The sequence below is a fragment of the Hoplias malabaricus genome, chromosome 7 (assembly GCF_029633855.1).
Source record: "Hoplias malabaricus isolate fHopMal1 chromosome 7, fHopMal1.hap1, whole genome shotgun sequence".
Lineage (NCBI taxonomy): Eukaryota > Metazoa > Chordata > Actinopteri > Characiformes > Erythrinidae > Hoplias > Hoplias malabaricus.
The window spans coordinates 2906431-2925712 of record NC_089806.1 but is presented as its reverse complement, the minus strand read 5'-3'; the positions used below and the strand labels follow the sequence as shown (position 1 = coordinate 2925712).

Genomic DNA, 19282 nt, shown 5'->3' with positions numbered 1-19282 from the left:
TAGTATTTGAATGTTATTTCACCACTGCTGGTCTTACACTGCAGGTAGTGTCTCTGCCATACAGCTCCAGGGCCTCAGGGTCCTGGGTGGTGTCCTCTCCTGGGATCACTGTGAGGAGTGTGGTGTGTTGTCCCTGTGTCTGTATGGGTTTCCTCTGCATGCTATGGTTTCTTCAGTCCAAACATACCTTGAAAGGTGGAGTGATATGGAGAACACAGACCTAAATTTGTTGTGTTTAACTGGGTTTGGAGCAGATTTAATTTAGAGCATAACTAGTTCTTTTTAATTTGGGTATTTCTCCACGTTGTTTGTTTGTATTGTTAGTATCTGGCTTTGTCTTTCTACACAGCAGGTCCTTCAGTGTTAAATCAACACTATTAGTGTTAACGCTGAGAGTGTTTAAATGTTACACTAAAAGTGTTGATTTAACACTGGTGAATTTGCTGTGTAGAGTACATTTTTCGATGACACTTCCTATGAATCCTGTAATGCATAATTACAATGCATAATATAGCATACATAATTCTTTATAATGACTGCTGTAAGTCTGTATATTAATTAAAAACACATATAGCTACATTTATAACACTTTATAAGCTGTGAGTGTGTGAGTTTATAAAGGCTGGTGTTAAACTGCAATATAATGTCTATTCTTAAGAACATTGTGCATACGTTGCTGGGGTCTCACAGGGGGCTTCTGACCTCCCCCTGTTCATTGTTTTGGGGGTTTGTGTCATTGGTGTGTACAGGTGGAGAATATTGGTTTGTGTGTGTTTGCCTGGTGTGTGATGATGACATGGGCAGAGCAGTATCCATTGTCTGTGAGACTGAATTTATAATATTTTGCGAAAATAAAAGCACTGGGGACCACACACCTGGGTTTTATGGTAGAGAGCATGAGGTGCAGAAAAACCTGCTACTCACTCAAAGTGAATTTCCAAAAAAAAAAAGCTTTACTGAGATTTATTCACAAAAACAAACCAGTCGAAAGTTTTATGAATTTCATAAAGGACAGAAAAGAAAGTAATAAACAGAAAATTCATAGTTTTCCTGTTCTTAAAAACCAGTATTCCAGTTAACTTCTTCTTGAAATATTATTTCTTCATTCTCAAAATACTGCTTTAATCTCAAAAGAACTATTACATGAACTATTCAATTGGCTAAGAAAAAAAACAGCATCCACCGTGATGTTCAAAGCTAACCATGTTTTTTTTTCTTTAAAAAAGTGTTAGGGAACTGAACCAAGAAATGTATCTGTGATTAAGATCTTTACTGAATAAATATCAGAACATTCAGGATCTAGTCAATGTGTGTAATTATGGTCATTATGAGATTAATCTTATATTGACTAGTTTTAAATTACTGCATGTAGCACAATATAAACATTTAAAATCTTCAGGGATTAATTCTGATCGTGTTATTCTCAAAGAAAGAAGAAAGTCGAATCTTAAAGTCAGAGAATAACTGGCTTTAAATGGATAAAATAATTGAAGTCAAGTAAAACTGTCTAGAAATAGGTTCAGTGAGTTTATGATGTTCAAACATCAAGAATCACAGATTTGAGATCATTATTTAACATTCATAGAGTATTGGAGATAACTGTAAATTCTGACTGATAGCAGACATGAACATTTTGATTGAATTTATTGGTAAATCAGCTGTGGGCACAATGTTTTTTTTGGGTATTAATTTTCTGTAGTGGTTCCATGTCTGTTTTTACTGATTTTGAAACAAAATATTAATCTCTATGTTTCTATTTTACTGGTGTTTTACTGGTTTGGGTGGAGTTTAGAGTCTCTACAGGGTGGGGTTGTTGATCTTGCCCATGAAGAGGATGCTCTTGGTGCTATCCTCCACAATGAACACCAGGAAAGGTCTGTTGAGTTTAACTAATGGTGGCATAGAGAAGGGCATGAGCTCGATGGTGGTGGTAGCAGCTGCTTCAGTTCCCTTCTCATCCACTTTAAGGACAGCCTGATGGAGGACCTGTGTGGAGAGAGGGATGACAATTTATTTCCAGTCCTAAAGATCCAGATATAGGGTCATGAATATTTTCCTAAATTCCTGAATTTGTTCAGTCAGCAGACTTTGTAAACAAGGAAAAGTAATGCACTCTATGTCCAAAGGTTTCTAACATGAGAGGGGACAATCAAATAAAAGCACTTTAAAGTGTATCCTGTGCTGGACTTGTGTAATGTGGCCTCTTTTCTTTGTGCTGGTTAGTAACTTGGCTGAAGAATTCTGGACAAACTGCAAATATCACAATTAGGGACTTGTTAATCCCACAGTATAAAGAATTGCAGCAGTCTATTCTACAGGAAATTAATGCAGGAATGGTTTTCTCCATGCCAGAAAAACACTGAGAAATGGTGGATTGAATGGTGGTTATTATTTCGGCACAGAACTCATTTTGAGACGGAACTAGGAACTACACAAATATGAAGGTGACACAGAAGAAATATTGAGCAGAATCTACAGATATATTAAGACACAATTGCATAGATATTAAGGAGAAGCTTATTTTATGTGGTAATGAGAATAAATATAGTATACAGACACTATTTGTAATGACAGTTCTAACAGTGTTGAAGAGGGAACTGCAGATTCATGGATTTACCTTGGAAGCCTTCAGTTTGGTCTCCTCACTGATCCCAGAGAAGTCAGCAGTGTCTGAGAATGCACTGACCATTCCCATTTCCTTCAGAGTCTCAGTGAGACAATTAGAGGAGGAGATGGAGAACTTGGGCATGTAGAGAAAAAGATCGCTAGAGAAGAGGAAAGATACAGATACAGACAAACATAGACTGAGAACTAAACAGGCAAAGAAAGCTAAGCAGACTAACCTTGACACAGAGAGCTAAACAGAGATCTAAACCTGAACACAGAGAACTAAACAGACTGAACGGTATTGACAGACAACGAGAGACACAAGGAAAGAGACAGGCAGAGATCAAACCTCAGGGTGGGACAGACAGACTGGACTGAGCAACATGATACCAGAAACTAAACGAATGACCGACAAGAGGAAGTGAGACAAGGGAACTTAAATACATAACACAGACAAGACACACCTGCGACAGATAACGAGGGAGATGTTTTTTTCTTCAAAACTTCCAGTTATGTGATAATACTTGTAGCAGGAACTTACCTACTATACAGTTGGCTGTGCCATTTCTGGAGATGGTCTTTGCAAATGTGTTTCTCCACTTCTTCCATATTTCCCTCTTTGGGAAGAACGATCATCATGGAGGTGTTGCCTTTGTAGGGAAGCATGATGACCCAGGTATCGTTGTCACGATCATAGAAGGAGTCATAGTCTCCTCTTTTCCTCATCATGTCCACACGTACCACAGTGTCCTTATCCACATGAAAGTCAGCTTTGCGGGTGTCTTCCACATCAAAAGGCTTTTCCCATTTACCTTATATGAAAAATGGAATTCAAACCTTGCTTATCATTGTTAAACATTAATTACAGCTAAAGAATATTACACACATTTGGTGGAATGTACTTAGAAGCCTACCATACCTCTGAAGTAGATGTAGTTGATGAGCAGCATCACTGTATCCTGGTCCAGGGTCTTAACCATGTCAGTGATCATATCCTTGGTCTTTTTGGCGATGTACTTGTTGATTTCCTGCACAGCGACATCAGGTTTGGAATAGTCCACAGTGAAGGCCTCTCCTTGGTAGAAATGCTGAGTGTCCTTCAGAAACTTGTCCAGAGGTTTGAAGCCTTCACGGATGGCTAATGCACTTCCCGCCTCCAGCTGCATGGCCTCCTGGCTGTGTCCCAGCATGTGGAGTAAGTGCTCAAAACCTTCATTGACCTGATCAGATGTGAGATTACTGTAGCCCAGAGAGCTGAAGATCTGGGAGTGGGTGTCACCCTTGGCTCCCAGAGCCAGCATGGACAGAGCCATGGAGATACTCAGTGGAGAGAAGAAGATGTTCTTGCCTTTGGATTCAGGATCTGCCACTAGCTTCTTGTAGAGGGAGAAAGCAAAGTCTGCGTTGTGGGGCGAGAGTTTGTGGCACAAGTCTTCTCCTCCCTCATGGCTGGGGTGAGGTTCATCCTTTCCATGGTGGAGATGTTTATCATGATCTGATGATTCATCATGTTTATGGTCATCTGCTGAGACCACCATCAGCTGAAGGACAACCAGGAAGAATATATTTACCCACATTTTATCACCTGCAGAGGAAACAGAAAGAGATTTGCTCATATTTAGCCTCTGGACAAAGTGACACAGAAAAGTCATTTACAGTATGATGCTCCTATCACTTAGAACAGAGAGAGACTTAATCCTGTGTATGTCAATGGCTGGGAAAAAGGGGAGCAAGCTTTCAAGCGGTTGTGTTGAAAGCTGTTGAGATAATTTTCCAGAATCTCCATCTGTGGAGACATTTCCATGATCCAGAGGAAAAGTGGAAGCCAGAAGAGAGTGAGTGGGTTGCTGAGTATTTTAAACAAAGCTGTGACTGGACCTACCTACGTTACACACAGCACTGCTCTATCAGTCATGTTTTAATATAGATATGTAAATATTTCTGCATAAATGACTGGTTCCCACCAATGCCCTGTTCCTTTATTAAGATAAGAGTATGTTCATTCATTCATTCATTCATTATCTGTAACCGCTATCCAGTTCAGGGTTGCAGTGGGTCCAGAGCCTACCTTGAATCATAGGGCGCAAGGCAGGAATACATCCTGGAGGGGGCGCCAGTCCTTCACAGGGCAACACAGACACACATTCACACACACACTCACACCTACGGACACTTTTGAGTCGTCAATCCACCTACCGGCATGTGTTTTTGGACTGTGGGAGGAAACACACGCGGACACCACACCACACTCCTCACAGACAGTCACCCAGAGCAGGAATTGAACCCACAACTTCCAGGTCCCTGGAGCTGTGTGACTGTGACACTACCTGCTACACCACCGTACCACCCTAAGAGTATGTTTCTTTTGGTTAATCTCCCTCAGGGAAATTACCTCTCTACATTAAACTGATCCATGGTAGTGAAGATACAACCATAAACTAGTGAGTAATTCTTCTCTCTCTCTCTCTCTCTCTCTCTCTCTCTCTCTCTCTCACACACACACTATTGGCAGTGAACACACAACCAGAGCAGAAGGCTTTCAACCAACTCAATGGCGGGGTGTTATCTGACCTTCCCAAAATCACTTCAGTCATGGATTAATGGTTTTCCTACTGGTGCTAGGAACTGAACCAGCAACCTTCCAGCCTCAATGTCAAAATGGATTGGAGTCAAGGGCATATCTGACTTTAGTATCAAGCACAGTTTTAAAACAGTGTTCCCATGTAGGCTCTATTCTTTGTGCAGCAGTGAGTTTGGGCAGATACTACATGTATCACTATCATTAGTATTAACACTATCATTATCACTGACTTAACAACCAGTGGTTCTTTTTATGATTGATTTATGATTTGATTGATTGATTGATTGGTTCTTTTTATGTCTCGGCACTACCACAGAGGGGTCAAATGCAACAAAGAAATTTCCTTGTATTGGATCAATAAAGGTGTTTCTTCTTCTTCTCTTTTTATCCCTATGTCACTGGAAGTCCAACTTCCTTATGGAGAGACAACAAGCAGTGCAGATAGGCAAACATGTCTCAAACATGAGTTCCCTGTTTGTGTTCAGAACCCCTCCTGCTGTATTCACTGTACACTTATGTGCTTTATCATTGTATGGCATTGGCTCAGCCCGATTCGACTTGATGTCGTTTTTCCTGGTTTTGAAACCGGCTTTGAAAACCACAGCAGCAATGGATTTGTGTTTTCACATGTTCATTTGAAAAAGAAAAAACCATGGCTCCACACCCCAGTTCTCAGAGATCAGCAGAGTTTTCCCTTGTTTTATGTCTGACTCTCACTGGAGGAGATTAAACTCTTGGAGAACTGATGTCAGTGTAATAACCTCCTTAACAAATGTCCTGATAGTGCACTGCAGTAAGAAGCAGTAGAGGAACCATCGTCCTGTGGATATCAGCGGAGAAGCAGTGGAATGTGTACCCAGTTTAAACTACACTGGAGTTTACATCTTTTGACAATGACAACATCTTTTTAATCACTGGCTTATATCAGGAACTCAACACACAAAATAATGGAGATTATGTGAGTGCACCTCAACTCCAGCAAAACTCTCAGTTTTATTTCTACACTGGAAACTGTCTGTGACAGTGAAATCTATTGTGGTTTTCTTTAATTAAAACTGACTTTCAATGAAATGCATTTTCGTTATTTGACTATTTGTTTTCACCAAAAAGAAACAAATTACAATTGGTACATTTTCACAGTTTTCAGATTCATGTAAAAAATATTGAAGAAACAATTTACAAGAAAAAAGTTAGTGTTCTACAGAATAGCAGTCTACACCTAAGATTTTATTAAATAAATTAGATGCTGAAACATTTTTAAGAGATTGAATATTGAATAATGAGTAACATTTTATAGCACTATTTTAAAATAAAACACAGTTCCTTACCCTCTGTGCTGGAGAGTTGGGTACTGAGTATCAACAGACAAATCAATGTTGTTTTAAAACATTAACTAATACCCATCCTCCAATCCTATGCTCCTATCAGTTGTTGATGAATGAGGACCTTTGCCTCTATTTGGAGCTTAAAATTGTAGTCTGATGAACAGAGGTCAGTGTTCTCCTTTTAATCTAAACCCTGGACCACTGTTTTTATTATAAACATATATTCATTCTAAATTGTATTTTAGTGCTGTATTTTGATGATTGGACAGAAGCTCACTTCACTTCATGAAACGACTCTTCCAAAGTAATAACAATAAAAATATATAAATATAATTTTTTACATTTTCTGGACGTTTCAGGACATATTTTTTGGACAAATACAGAAGTCTTAGAATTTGTGAGGAAGCATGGGTCATGATCTGTGCCAAACATGAGAGCAGTGTCAGTCAGTTTAAATTTCACTGTTTCTGAATGAAAGACTGCAAAGAATTCAGGTCGTTCACCAAGTACAGTTCAAAATATTGAGAAAAGCTTCAGGGAGTAAGTGGAAATCCCAAAAGCCAGCAGGGAAAAGCTCAAATTTCAGGTTGTATTTGGGGAAAAAGATTATAGAGCCATCATCCACACTGTTACTAATGAAAGACCAGCATCTGTGATGACACGGTGGTGCATCAGTTCCCACACTATGGGTTATTAACATGTGAAAGATACATTTATGTGGAGGCTTGTTTTTATTGGAGTGGTATCTGCTGCCATCAAGTGGGAATCCTTTCACAAGAACACCATGGCACTTTCAACAGAGTTTGGACAACAACCACAAAAAAATCTAACTTTCTTTTTCAAAGAGGGGTTCATTTTGGAAAAAACCCAAAGATGGCTGAACAACAGTTTAATGGCTGGTAAAGGCCTTTGTCAATATGTGATCTTGCATTGATACATTTTCTTTTGAAAGTCAATCAGTTCATCCCAAAATTGTTGGCACAGCCCTCTTTATTGCAGAGCATCTTACTTTTATCCCTGTTATATTTTCTCGTTTATAGAGATGTATGCATCAAAAACAATTGAAAACGTGTTTATATTTACAAAGTATATATTTAAACAATAATAATTCTAAAGTGTGCGTGTGTGTGACTTTAATACGTTACCTCACAGTGTTCACTATTTTCTTAATTCTAAAATAAACAGGGCAAAGGCCATTGACCCATAAATTAAAAACAAAAATGCTGACATGGTCTTTTCTGAGAACTCATAGGGTTTTACTGAGTGCAGCTGCATGTGTGGACAGAGTTAATTCAATACACAGCATTTTAGAGACTGCTGTCAAGAAACCTTCAGTGCACCCTTACACTTCACAAGTTAATTACCACCTCCCCTTCTTCACTGTGAAGATAAACAGTTAATAATATTTGTCCTCTAGTATTTGAATGTTATTTCACCACTGCTGGTCTTACACTGCAGGTAGTGTCTCTGCCATACAGCTCCAGGGTCTCAGGGTCTTGGGTGGGATCCTCTCCTGGGATCACTGTGAGGACTGTGGTGTGTTGTCCCTGTGTCTGTATGGGTTTCCTCTGCATGCTATGGTTTCTTCAGTCCAAACATACCTTGAAAGGTGGAGTGATATGGAGAACACAGACCTAAATTTGTTTTGTTTAACTGGGTTTGGAGCAGATTTAATTTAGAGCATAACTAGTTCTTTTTAATTTGGGTATTTCTCCACGTTGTTTGTTTGTATTGTTTGTATCTGGCTTTGTCATTCTACACAGCAAATCCTTCAGTGTTAAATCAACACTATTAGTGTTAACGCTGAGAGTGTTTAAATGTTACACTAAAAGTGTTGATTTAACACTGGTGAATTTGCTGTGCAGAGTACATTTTTCGATGACACTTCCTATGAATCCTGTAATGCATAATTACAATGCATAATATGGCATACATAATACTTTTTAATGACTGCTGTAAGTCTGTATATTAATTAAAAACACATATAGCTACATTTATAACACTTTATAAGCTGTGAGTGTGTGAGTTTATAAAGGCTGGTGTTAAATTGCAATATAATGTCTATTCTTAAGAACATTGTGCATACATTGCTGGGGTCTCACAGGGGGCTTCTGACCTCCCCCTGTTCATTGTTTTGGGGGTGTGTGTCATTGGTGTGTACAGGTGGAGAATATTGGTTTGTGTGTGTGTTTGCCTGGTGTGTGATGATGACATGGGCAGAGCAGTATCCATTGTCTGTGAGACTGCCACTCATCATCATAAACCAAACACAAATGCTGCCTTTTCTCCTTGTTCCCTATTTCCATAGAAGGGCAAAAAAGGTCACATATTGACAAGATGTTTTTTGTTCAGTACCAGTCTCTTTGTGTATGATGCTGAGTGGCAGAAACTTATCTTCCAGTCTCCCAGATGGTGCATAATACTTTGCCTTGTTCTTATCAATGGATATTATAGTGCAGCCTGCCTTTATAAATTCACACATTCATACATTATAAAGTGTTATGAATATAGCTATATCTATTTAATAAGTAATTATAAAGGCTTATAACAGTCATTATAAAGTATTATGTATGCCATATAATGCATTATGTGTACTGGATTCATAGGAATTGTTACCCATTTTTCTTTTACAGATTTGCATTAATAATTAAAAGTTAAAACAGAATTCAAGATTGAATTTATAATATTTTGTGAAAATAAAAGCACTGGGGAACACACACCTGTGTTTTATGGTAGAGAGCATGAGGTACAGAAAAACCTGCTACTCACTCAAAGTGAATTTCCAAAAAAAAATGCTTTAGTGAGATTTATTCACAAAAACAAACCAGTCGAAAGTTTTATGAATTTCATAAAGGACAGAGAAGAAAATAATAAACAGAAAATTCATAGTTTTCCTGTTCTTAAAAACCAGTATTCCAGTTAACTTCTTCTTGAAATATTATTTCTTCATTCTCAAAATACTGCTTTAATCTCAAAAGAACTATTACATGAACTATTCGATTGGCTAAGAAAAAAAACAGCATCCACCGTGATGTTCAAGGCTAACAAAGTTTTTTTTTCTTTAAAAAAGTGTTAGGGAACTGAACCAAGAAATGTATCTGTGATTAAGATCTTTACTGAATAAATATCAGAACATTCAGGATCTAGTCAATGTGTGTAATTATGGTCATTATGAGATTAATCTTATATTGACTAGTTTTAAATTACTGCATGCAGCAAATTATAAACATTTAAAATCTTCAGGGATTAATTCTGATTTTGTTATTCACAAAGAAAGAAGAAAGTCAAATCATCTTAAAGTCATAGAATAACTGGCTTTTAATGGATAAAATAATTGAAAACAAGTAAAACTGTCTAGAAATAGGTTCAGTGAGTTTATGATGTTCAACCAACAGTCTCAGAATCACAGATTTAAGATCATTATTTAACATTCATAGAGTCTTGGAGATAACTGTAAATTCTGACTGATAGCAGACATGAACATTTTGACTGAATTTATTGGTAAATCAACTGTGGGCACAGTGCCTTTTTATTGTTGTTGTATCCTCTATGTCTCTATTTCACTGGTGTTTTACTTGTTTGGGTGGAGTTTAGAGTCTCTACAGGGAGGGATTGTTGATCTTGCCCATGAAGAGGATGCTCTTGGTGCTATCCTCGACAATGAACACCAGGAAAGGTCTGTTGAGTTCAACTGAGGGTGGCCTGAAGGAAGACCTGAGCCAGAACTCGAGGGTGGTGGTAGCAGCTGCATCAGTTCCCTTCTCATCCACTTTAAGAACAGCCTGATGGAGGATCTGTGTGGAGTGAGGGATGACAATTTATTTTCAGTCCTAAAGATCCAGATATAGGGTCATGAATATTTTCCTAAATTCCTGAATTTGTTCAGTCAGCAGACTTTGTAAACAAGGAAAAGTAATGCACTCTATGTCCAATGGTTTCTAACATGAGAGGGGACAATCAAATAAAAGCACTTTAAAGTGTATCCTGTGCTGGACTTGTGTAATGTGGCCTCTTTTCTTGGTGCTGGTTAGTAACTTGGCTGAAGAATTCTGGACAAGCTGCAAATATCAATTAGGGACTGGTTAATCCCACAGTATAAAGAATTGCAGCAGTCTATTCTACAGGAAATTAATGCAGGAATGGTTTTCTCCATGCCAGAAAAACACTGAGAAATGGTGGATGTTATTGTTTCTGCACAGAACTCAGTTTGAGACAGAACTAGGAACTACACAAATATGAAGGTGACACAGAAGAAATATTGAGCAGAAGCTACAGATATATTAAGACACAACTGCATAGATATTAAGGAGAAGCTTATTTTATGTGGTAACGACAATAAATATAGTATACAGACACTATTTGTAATGACAGTTCTAACAGTGTTGAAGAGGGAACTGCAGATTCATTGATTTACCTTGGAAGCCTTTAGTTTGGTCTCCTCACTGATCCCAGAGAAGTCAGCAGTGTCTGAGAATGCACTGACAATTCCCATTTCCTTCAGAGTCTCAGTGAGACAGTTAGAGGAGGAGATGGAGAACTTGGGCATGTAGAGAATCAGATCGCTGGAGAAGAGGAAAGATATTTTCAACAAGAGAGAATCGTTTATGCAAAATTTTGGGCTTCTTAAAATTCTTCAAACAAATGGCATTTCATTGACTCGAGACAGATGGATAGATTGGATAGAAGAACACAAAAGAAAAGGTGGAGACGGGGTGGAGGTGGGAGAGAGTTTGTCAGACACGGTATAATAAGGCTGAAGGGAGTAGTCCTACAAACAATAATATGTTATTATATAACTTCAAATATAAATAATTCCAGTGTGAACCAAGCAATATCAAATAGATTTAGTTAATGAATTGAAGTGATTCAAATATATTCACAGTAAGAATTTTGTCATAAACATAAAGAATATGTAACAAATTGATGTTTGATTGTTTATGCTTCAAAACCTCATTAAATCTGATTGTCTTTAAAATATAGACCTTAGTTAGAGCATGTTACACAGTGGTTAATGGGGTCAGGAATTGTCCTAAATTCTCGTACTCTTCAAATACTGCGCTAACATTCTTTAAGTAAAGACTCCTCTAAACAGACTCCTACAAAGCAGGAGAAGCTACAATAATATATTAAAGCACAAGTCAAGGATAGACCTGGATTAAGATTCTAGAACTGTAGGTGCACTGGCCATAAAGGCAACGCAAATCCAACATGTCACTGCAGAAGACCAGAGGAAGGCTTAGTTAACGCTAATTTGTGTTGTGGTGCATTGTATTAATCTACAGTGTTTCTGATCTGTGTCAGAATCATCAGGAAAATCCTTACTCAAGACCTGACAAAAATATAAATCTGTAGTATACAATACAATATCTGAATAAATGAGAAGATTCTGAAGTCAAATGCTGTGACCTGATGAATAAAAGATGGAAACATTTATGCTCAATCACCATATGAAACAACATATAATAAAACACACAGTGCCCGATGTTAAGTATGGGACTGGGCCTATTGTAGAAATTCTTGAAGTAAACAATGCTACAGCCAAGAATCTAAAGCTAAAATGTGGCTAAAACTTACTTCAAATTGGCACGTTTCATTTTGTTCTATATATTTGTTGCTCACATGTTGGGAATTTGATCTAACAAGGGTTTACATGGATTAGTCCGGCTAAAGGATGAGTTATACTGTTGAGGCAGTTTGTCCAGCACAACTCTGCAAATGGAGCATGGAAATCCACAAAAGCTAAAGATGTTTGTACTTGACTCGACCTCCTTCAATGCTTTGTCTATATCTGTAATCTTTCACATACATTTAAATATACCATCAACTTGAAATAATGCATGTGTTTTGGGGTAGATTTAAACACACTCTTCAAGGAACAGCGAGAGAAAATTCGGGACAAAAACTGATCTAGAAAGACTGCTAGTTTTTTAGTTTAACTAAATTTAACATAGTTTGCTGTGTTTACTTCTTCTGACTTCAAAGTACAACATAGGATTTTTTTTTTCTAAAAGTTCCAGTTATGTGATAATACTTGTAACAGAAACTTACCTACTATACAGTTTGCTGTGCCATTTCTGGAGATGGTCTTTGCAAATGTGTTTCTCCACCTCTTCCATATTTCCCTCTTTGGGAAGAACAATCATCATGGAGGTTTTGCCTTTGTAGGGAAGCATGATGACCCAGGTATCCTTGTCACGATCATAGAAGGAGTCATAGTCTCCTCTTTTGTTCATCATGTCCACACGTACCACAGTGTCCTTATCCACATGAAAGTCAGCTTTGCGGGTGTATTCCACTCTAAAAGGCTTTTCCCATTTACCTTATATGAAAAATGGAATTCAGACTTTGTTTATCATTGTTAAACATTAATTACAGTTAAAGAATATTACACACATTTGGTGGAATGTACTTAGAAGTCTACCATACCTCTGAAGTAGATGTAGTTGATGAGCAGCATCACTGTGTCCTGGTCCAGGGTCTTAACCATGTCAGTGATCATATCCTTGGTCTTTTTGGCGATGTACTTGTTGACTTCCTGCACAGCGACATCAGGTTTGGAATAGTCCACAGTGAAGGCCTCTCCTTGGTAGAAATGCTGAGTGTCCTTCAGAAACTTGTCCAGAGGTTTGAAGCCTTCACGGATGGCTAATGCACTTCCCGCCTCCAGCTGCATGGCGTCCTGGCTGTGTCCCAGCATGTGGAGTAAGTGCTCAAAACCTTCATTGACCTGATCAGATGTGAGATCACTGTAGCCCAGAGAACTGAAGATCTGGGAGTGGGTGTCACCCTTGGCTCCCAGAGCCAGCATGGACAGAGCCATGGAGATGCTCAGTGGAGAGAAGAAGATGTTCTTGCCTTTGGATTCAGGATCTGCCGCTAGCTTCTTGTAGAGGGAGAAGGCAAAGTCTGTGTTGTGGGGCGAGAGTTTGTGGGACAAGTCTTCTCCTCCCTCATGGCTGGGGTGAGGTTCATCCTTTCCATGGTGGAGATGTTTATCATGATCTGATGGTTCATCATGTTTATGGTCATCTGCTGAAACCACCATCAGCTGGAGGACAACCAGGAAGAACATATTTACCCACATTTTATCACCTGCAGAGGAAACAGAAAGAGATTTGCTCATATTTAGCCTCTGGACAGAGTGACACAGGAAAGTCATTTACAGTATGATGCTCCTATTACTTAGAACAGAGAGAGACTTAATCCTGTGTATGTCGATGGCTGGGAAAAAGGGGAGCAAGCATTCAAGGGGTTGTGTTGAAAGCTGTTGAGATAATTTTCCATAATCTCCATCTGTGGAGACATTTCCATGATCCAGGGGAAAAGTAGAAGCCAGAAGAGAGCGAGTGGGTTGCTGAGTATTTTAAATAAAGCTGTGACTGGACCTACCTATGTTACACACAGCACTGTTCTATCAGTCATGTTTTAATATAGATATGTAAATATTTCTGCATAAATGACTGGTTCCCACCAATGCCCTGTTCCTTTATTAAGATAAGAGTATGTTTCTTCTGGTTAATCTCCCTCAGGGAAATTACTTCTCTGCATTCCACTGATCCATGGTAGTGAAGAAACAACCATAAACTAGTGAGAAATTCTTCACACACACACACACACACAACCCGAGCAGTAGGCTTTCAACCACCTTGATGCCGGGGTGTTAGGTGACTTGCCCAAGGTCACTTCAGTCATGGATTAATGGTTTTCCTGCTGGTGCTGGGAACTGACCCAGAAACCGTCCAGCCTCAATGTCAAAATAGATTGGAGTCAAGGGCATATCTGGCTTTATCATCAAGCACAGTTTTAAAACAGTGTTCCAATGTAGGCTCTATTCTTTGTGCAGCAGTGAGTTTGGGCAGGTACTACATCTATCACTATCATTAGTATTAACACTATCATTATCACTGACTCAGCAAACAGGGTTTACATCCCCAGCTGTTCTGGCTGCTCAAGGAAGCATACAGGCTGGGTAAACAGACATTTACAGTGCAGTGCTTTTACAAACTGGTCAGAGATTACATCACATTTTGATTGCTAGGCACCAAAGACCCAGAAAAGTTTGCTTAAATCCCCCAATGACTCTACAGATGATGCTGTCTCATACCTGCTCCACATTACACTGACCCACATGGACACTAGGGGTGGTAATTATATTAGAACATGGATCAGCATGTAACAAATCTGCCGAAACGTAAATGTAAGATCTCGGATGAATTAAAAAAGAAAATCCCATGTTTTCCCATGTGTAGCAAGTATGTGTATGTGTATCTGTGGACCACACAAATTAGTCTTCAATTCTGAGAAGATCCACCTAATAACATCCCACCTTACTCAGCAATACTAGAGCGCAAGTTGGAAATGAATGAGGAGCTGGGGTGGTGGTAGGTTATAAATTTTTGTCAAGAGAAGGTGTGAGGAGAGGAGCTGTTAAATAGGGTGCATAATAATGAAGAGGAGGAAATTCTGCAAGGCCCTTCTCCCAAATTTTTTTATTTCATAACTCCATATTACCTCCAAATTCACCATCAAGTTGGATTTTGTTACGAATTCACCACAGGTTTGCTGGTTTAATTCCACGGACCGACATGAACATTTTCATTCAGAGCTGGAGTGCCCTTGAGCAAGACACTCAAACCCCAAACTGCTCCCTGGGCGTCAAGGTGGTCATAGCCCACTTCTCAGGTTGTTTGTGTGTTTATTGCCCCTAGTGTGCCCATCTAGTTACCACAGATGGATCAAATGCAACAAAGCATTTTCCCCTTTGCTACATAAGAAATGGCCAAGGAAAACAACAGCAATGGATGTGTGTATTTAGATGTTCATCTTAAAAAATAATAAATAAATGAATTAAAAAAAACATGGTCTCACACCTTAGTTCTCACAGAACAGCAGAGTTTTCCCTTGTTTTATGTCTCATTCTCACTGGAGGAGATTAAACTCTTGGAGAAGTGATGTCAGTGTAATAACCTCCCTAACAAAGGTGGACTGCAATAAGAAGCAGTAGAGGAACCATCATCCTGTGGATATCAGCGGAGAAGCAGTGGAAAGTGTACCCAGTTTAAACTACACTGGAGTTTACGTCTTTTGACAATGACATCATCTTTTTAAACACTGGCTTATATCAGGAACTCAACACACAAAATAATGGAGATTATGTGAGTGCAACCCAACAATAATTATGTTACATTTATATAGTGCCTTTCTAATACCCAAGGTTGCAGAAGTACTGAGAGAAGAGGAAGTCTTTAGCTGGGATTTAAAGGCAGAAAATGAAGAGCAGAAACATGATACATCTTCGTGGTAAAGAATTCCAGAGCTTGGGTGCCATAACTCTGAATGATCTACCACTAGCGGTAACTACTTACAATTTGGGTACTGAGTGGGTGACAAAGTGGGTGTAAAAAAGTTCAGAAAGGCAGGCTGGTGCCAGAGTGTGCAGAGCTTTGTATGTGAGCAGGAAAAGTTTAAACTGAATACAGAGAGAGACGGTAGCCAGTGGAGATGATGAAGAACAGGGGAGATATGAGCTGATTTTATTAGAATAAGAGAGAACTCTAACAGGCAGAGTTCTGAACAAACTGAAGGGAGTGTATGGTCTTAGAAGAAAGGCCAATGAAGAGAGAGTTACAGTAGTCTAAACGGGAGGAGATGAATGCATGGACCCAAATTTAAGCATCTTTAACAAAGAGCAGGGCACGAAGGTGAGCAATATTACGTAGATGGAGATAGGATGTTTTGGTAAGGGCCTTAATATGAGGTTTAAAGGAAAGTGAGGAGTCAAGAAGTAGACCTGAATTACAACTGGAGATGTTTTTTTACAGCCACACCATCAAAGTTAAGTGTGGTATCAGAAATCTTTGATAGAGGGGACTTGGGGCCAGCGAGCAAGGGGAGTAGAGATGTTTTTGGTGCTCACGTATATTTGAGTGTCATCTGCACAGCAATGATTATTAAGACCATGGCTGTGGATGATCTGACCAAGTGGCAGCATGTAGATGATGAATAGTATAGGGCCAAGAGCAACAAAATGAGATCTATTTTAAAGTAAAGTAAGAAATGAACCAGAAAAGTGCTGTGTCAGTTATGCCAACAGCTGAGAGATGGGAGATGAGTATAGTGTGATTAGCATTATTAAATGCTGCACTCAAATCTAAGACAAGGATACTGAGCACACCAGAGTCAGTAGCGAGTAAGATATCATTAGAGCCCGCAAAAGTTCTGTCTCAGTACAGTCCTTTGTGCAGAAGCCAAACTGAAAAGGCTCAAAAAGGATCTTGTCCATCAGGAATGACTGTAACTGAATGGCACCACCTTTCTAACAGCTTAGCTAAAAAGGGGAGGATAGAAATAGGTTGGAAATGATCAAGATTGGCTGTGTTCAGACCAGGTTTTTTGAGAATGGGTGTGATGGTGGAAGTTTTAAGGCCTATGGTGATATGACCTGAGGCAAGAGACATATTAATGAGATGGGAAATGGGGCTTGATTGTTTGTGGCTGAATGAGTTTACTAACAGTAGTGAAAAGTGTTTTGGGCTTGCTAACAGAATTATAATAAGAGATGAAATGTGTGCAGAATAGGCAGACTTTTAAGCAGTATTATAAGAAATCATGTGGTCAGTATATGCTGTTAAGTGCACAGTAAGACCAGAATTCTTGAAGTGGTGCTACAGACACCTACCAGTGGTTTTCAAAGCAGAGTTCAGGAGTGAACCAAGGGGAGGAGCGACCAGCAGGAACCTCTCTAGTCTTTAAGAGAGCCAATTGGTCTAGTATCCCAGATAACAGTGTCGTTAAAGAGAGTCAGAATTAGGGATGGACGTCTCTGTCAGGCTGCACTGAGCCTTATATCTGTGAGCACAAAGTCAAGTGAACTTAGCTAAACACAGCCCGAAAGTGCACGCTGACACACGTGTTGACGATAAAAACCTGTTTCTGAGAGAGCAAATTTCAGCAACTGTTGCTGAAGGAATAGAAAAGTTCAAAAATAAGCGAAATAAATTTACAACTGCGGTGGGCTACAGGGTTTGTGCTTTTCTGCACCCGTTTTCAGACCGTGACATCAGCCGTCATTGAGCTCCCACAGCACCCCCCTCCCTGTGGCTCTCTTAAATGCAAATGAACATTTTAGCCAACATTTAAAGACACAGAACCAAATTTTGACACACCACACACACCTCATAAATACCGCCCTCAGTTTAATATACCGTCCACATTTTTAAATACTGCGGTATACGGTATAATCATTATACCACCCAACCCTAGTCAGAATGTCATCAGCCAAGAAATAGATGGAAGTGCAGAAGACTGAAGAAGGGCAGAAAACGATTGAGGTTCGATAGTTTTGATATTACAGAAAGAGACAGGCGTGCAACCGAGATGTTAACAGATGCTTCATCAAGCTTGTGGTCAGAAACACCAACAATAGAGACAGACACAGAGGTAACAGGTGACGTACATTACATGAGTCACCAAAAATGACAGCGAGACCACCCTCCTTCCCCTGTGGCTTGGGCTTAGCTAAATATCTAAAACCACTAAGTGCCAACAAATGAAGGTGGAGATGATCACCAGGTGTTTGCCATGTCTCTGTGAGGAAAAATGCACTTTTGTGGTTCACAACCACGAGGTCATTAAGTAAAGGAGCTGTATCTGTGATAGAGCGAGAGTTAAGTAGTCCAAGTTTGAGTCATGCGACATGCAGATAGGCCAAGTACTGCTAGCCTTATGTAAAAAGGAAAAAGACGGCAGCCACCATTTGTAGATCATTTGTAAGGGAGACAGGCAGCCAGTCGGGAAGGGAAATTTAGAAAAGTGAAAAGTCACGTGTGAGACACCCGAAAGCTCGCCTTGTTAGACACCCCGCAGCACCAGCCAGCCACTAGAGCAGTAACAACCCGGTCTTACACCTATTCGTCATATAGTCACATATATAGGAGACTGCAATTCATGACATAGTCGCATATTTTCGACGTGTATGAAGGTTTGTATGGTAATTGCCCATTCACTTTATGATCGTGATATTGTCGCATAAAATGTAGAAAAATATGCGACTATGTCACGAATTGCAGTCCCCTGTATATGTGACTATATCACGAATAGGTGTGAGACCGGGCTGGCAGCAAGGACGCTGACAACAACCATACAGATCTATAACTGCAGCCAGAATCTCACAGAATGAGTGGAGTCTCACCCAGGAGAGAATCAGCCGCAGGTGAAAAGCAGAGGGAGGAGAGCTGGGGCGTGGCACTGCGTGCATACAGCACAATGCAGCTCAGCGCGTCCAGGTAAACAAAGCTTGCAAACGGAGTCCAGAGGATACACCGGAGAAGCGAAAGTAGTAGAAGTTAAACAGTTGAAAAAGTACACCAACAACCGGAGATGAGGGAGAGAAAAGACAAGAAAAAATATATATTCCAGCGAGAGTCGGCAGTAGTAGAAGTTAAACAGTTCAAAAATTAAACCAAGAACCGAAGATGAAGGAGGGAAAAGAAAAGAAACAAATATTCCTGTGAGAAGCAGGAAAAATGTAACGTGCTGACAGTGGACTGCAGTAAGAAGTAGTGATGGGAATTTCGGCTCTTTTTGCGGAGCCGGCTCTTTTGGCTCGGCTCTTCATGAATGGCTAAATGGCTCTCCCAAATGGCTCTCTGTTTTACCACTTATTTCCACTGGTACAGAACAATATTACCTACATTTTACATGAATATATGGACAAAATATTATTGTTCAATATTAAAAATAATAAATAGTGTTGCAATGGCCAATTGTT

The 19282-nt window shown here is 39.5% G+C and overlaps 2 protein-coding genes across 3 annotated transcripts; both read right to left on the bottom strand.

The window, feature by feature from the left end:
- Nucleotides 1-955: 955 nt before the first annotated feature.
- LOC136701623 (alpha-1-antitrypsin homolog) lies at nucleotides 956-6651 on the bottom strand. Its single transcript, XM_066676253.1, has 5 exons — nucleotides 6517-6651; nucleotides 3527-4192; nucleotides 3149-3419; nucleotides 2618-2765; nucleotides 956-1986 (listed from the first exon to the last, which is right to left on the bottom strand). The coding sequence occupies exons 2-5, from the start codon at nucleotides 4182-4184 to the stop codon at nucleotides 1798-1800; spliced, it is 1266 nt and encodes a 421-aa protein (XP_066532350.1). The 5' UTR covers nucleotides 4185-4192; nucleotides 6517-6651; the 3' UTR covers nucleotides 956-1797.
- A 2662-nt stretch (nucleotides 6652-9313) lies between these two features.
- LOC136701619 (alpha-1-antitrypsin homolog) lies at nucleotides 9314-19041 on the bottom strand. Of its 2 annotated transcripts, none has more exons than XM_066676249.1 (5): nucleotides 18704-19041; nucleotides 12940-13605; nucleotides 12562-12832; nucleotides 10928-11075; nucleotides 9314-10307 (listed from the first exon to the last, which is right to left on the bottom strand). In XM_066676249.1, exons 2-5 carry the CDS (start codon nucleotides 13595-13597, stop codon nucleotides 10113-10115), a joined length of 1272 nt encoding a protein of 423 aa, XP_066532346.1. In that variant the 5' UTR covers nucleotides 13598-13605; nucleotides 18704-19041; the 3' UTR covers nucleotides 9314-10112. The 2 variants fall into 2 exon arrangements, with proteins under 2 accessions (XP_066532346.1, XP_066532347.1); XM_066676250.1 differs by lacking the exon at nucleotides 18704-19041 and adding an exon at nucleotides 17192-17370.
- Between the last annotated feature and the right edge of the window lie 241 nt (nucleotides 19042-19282).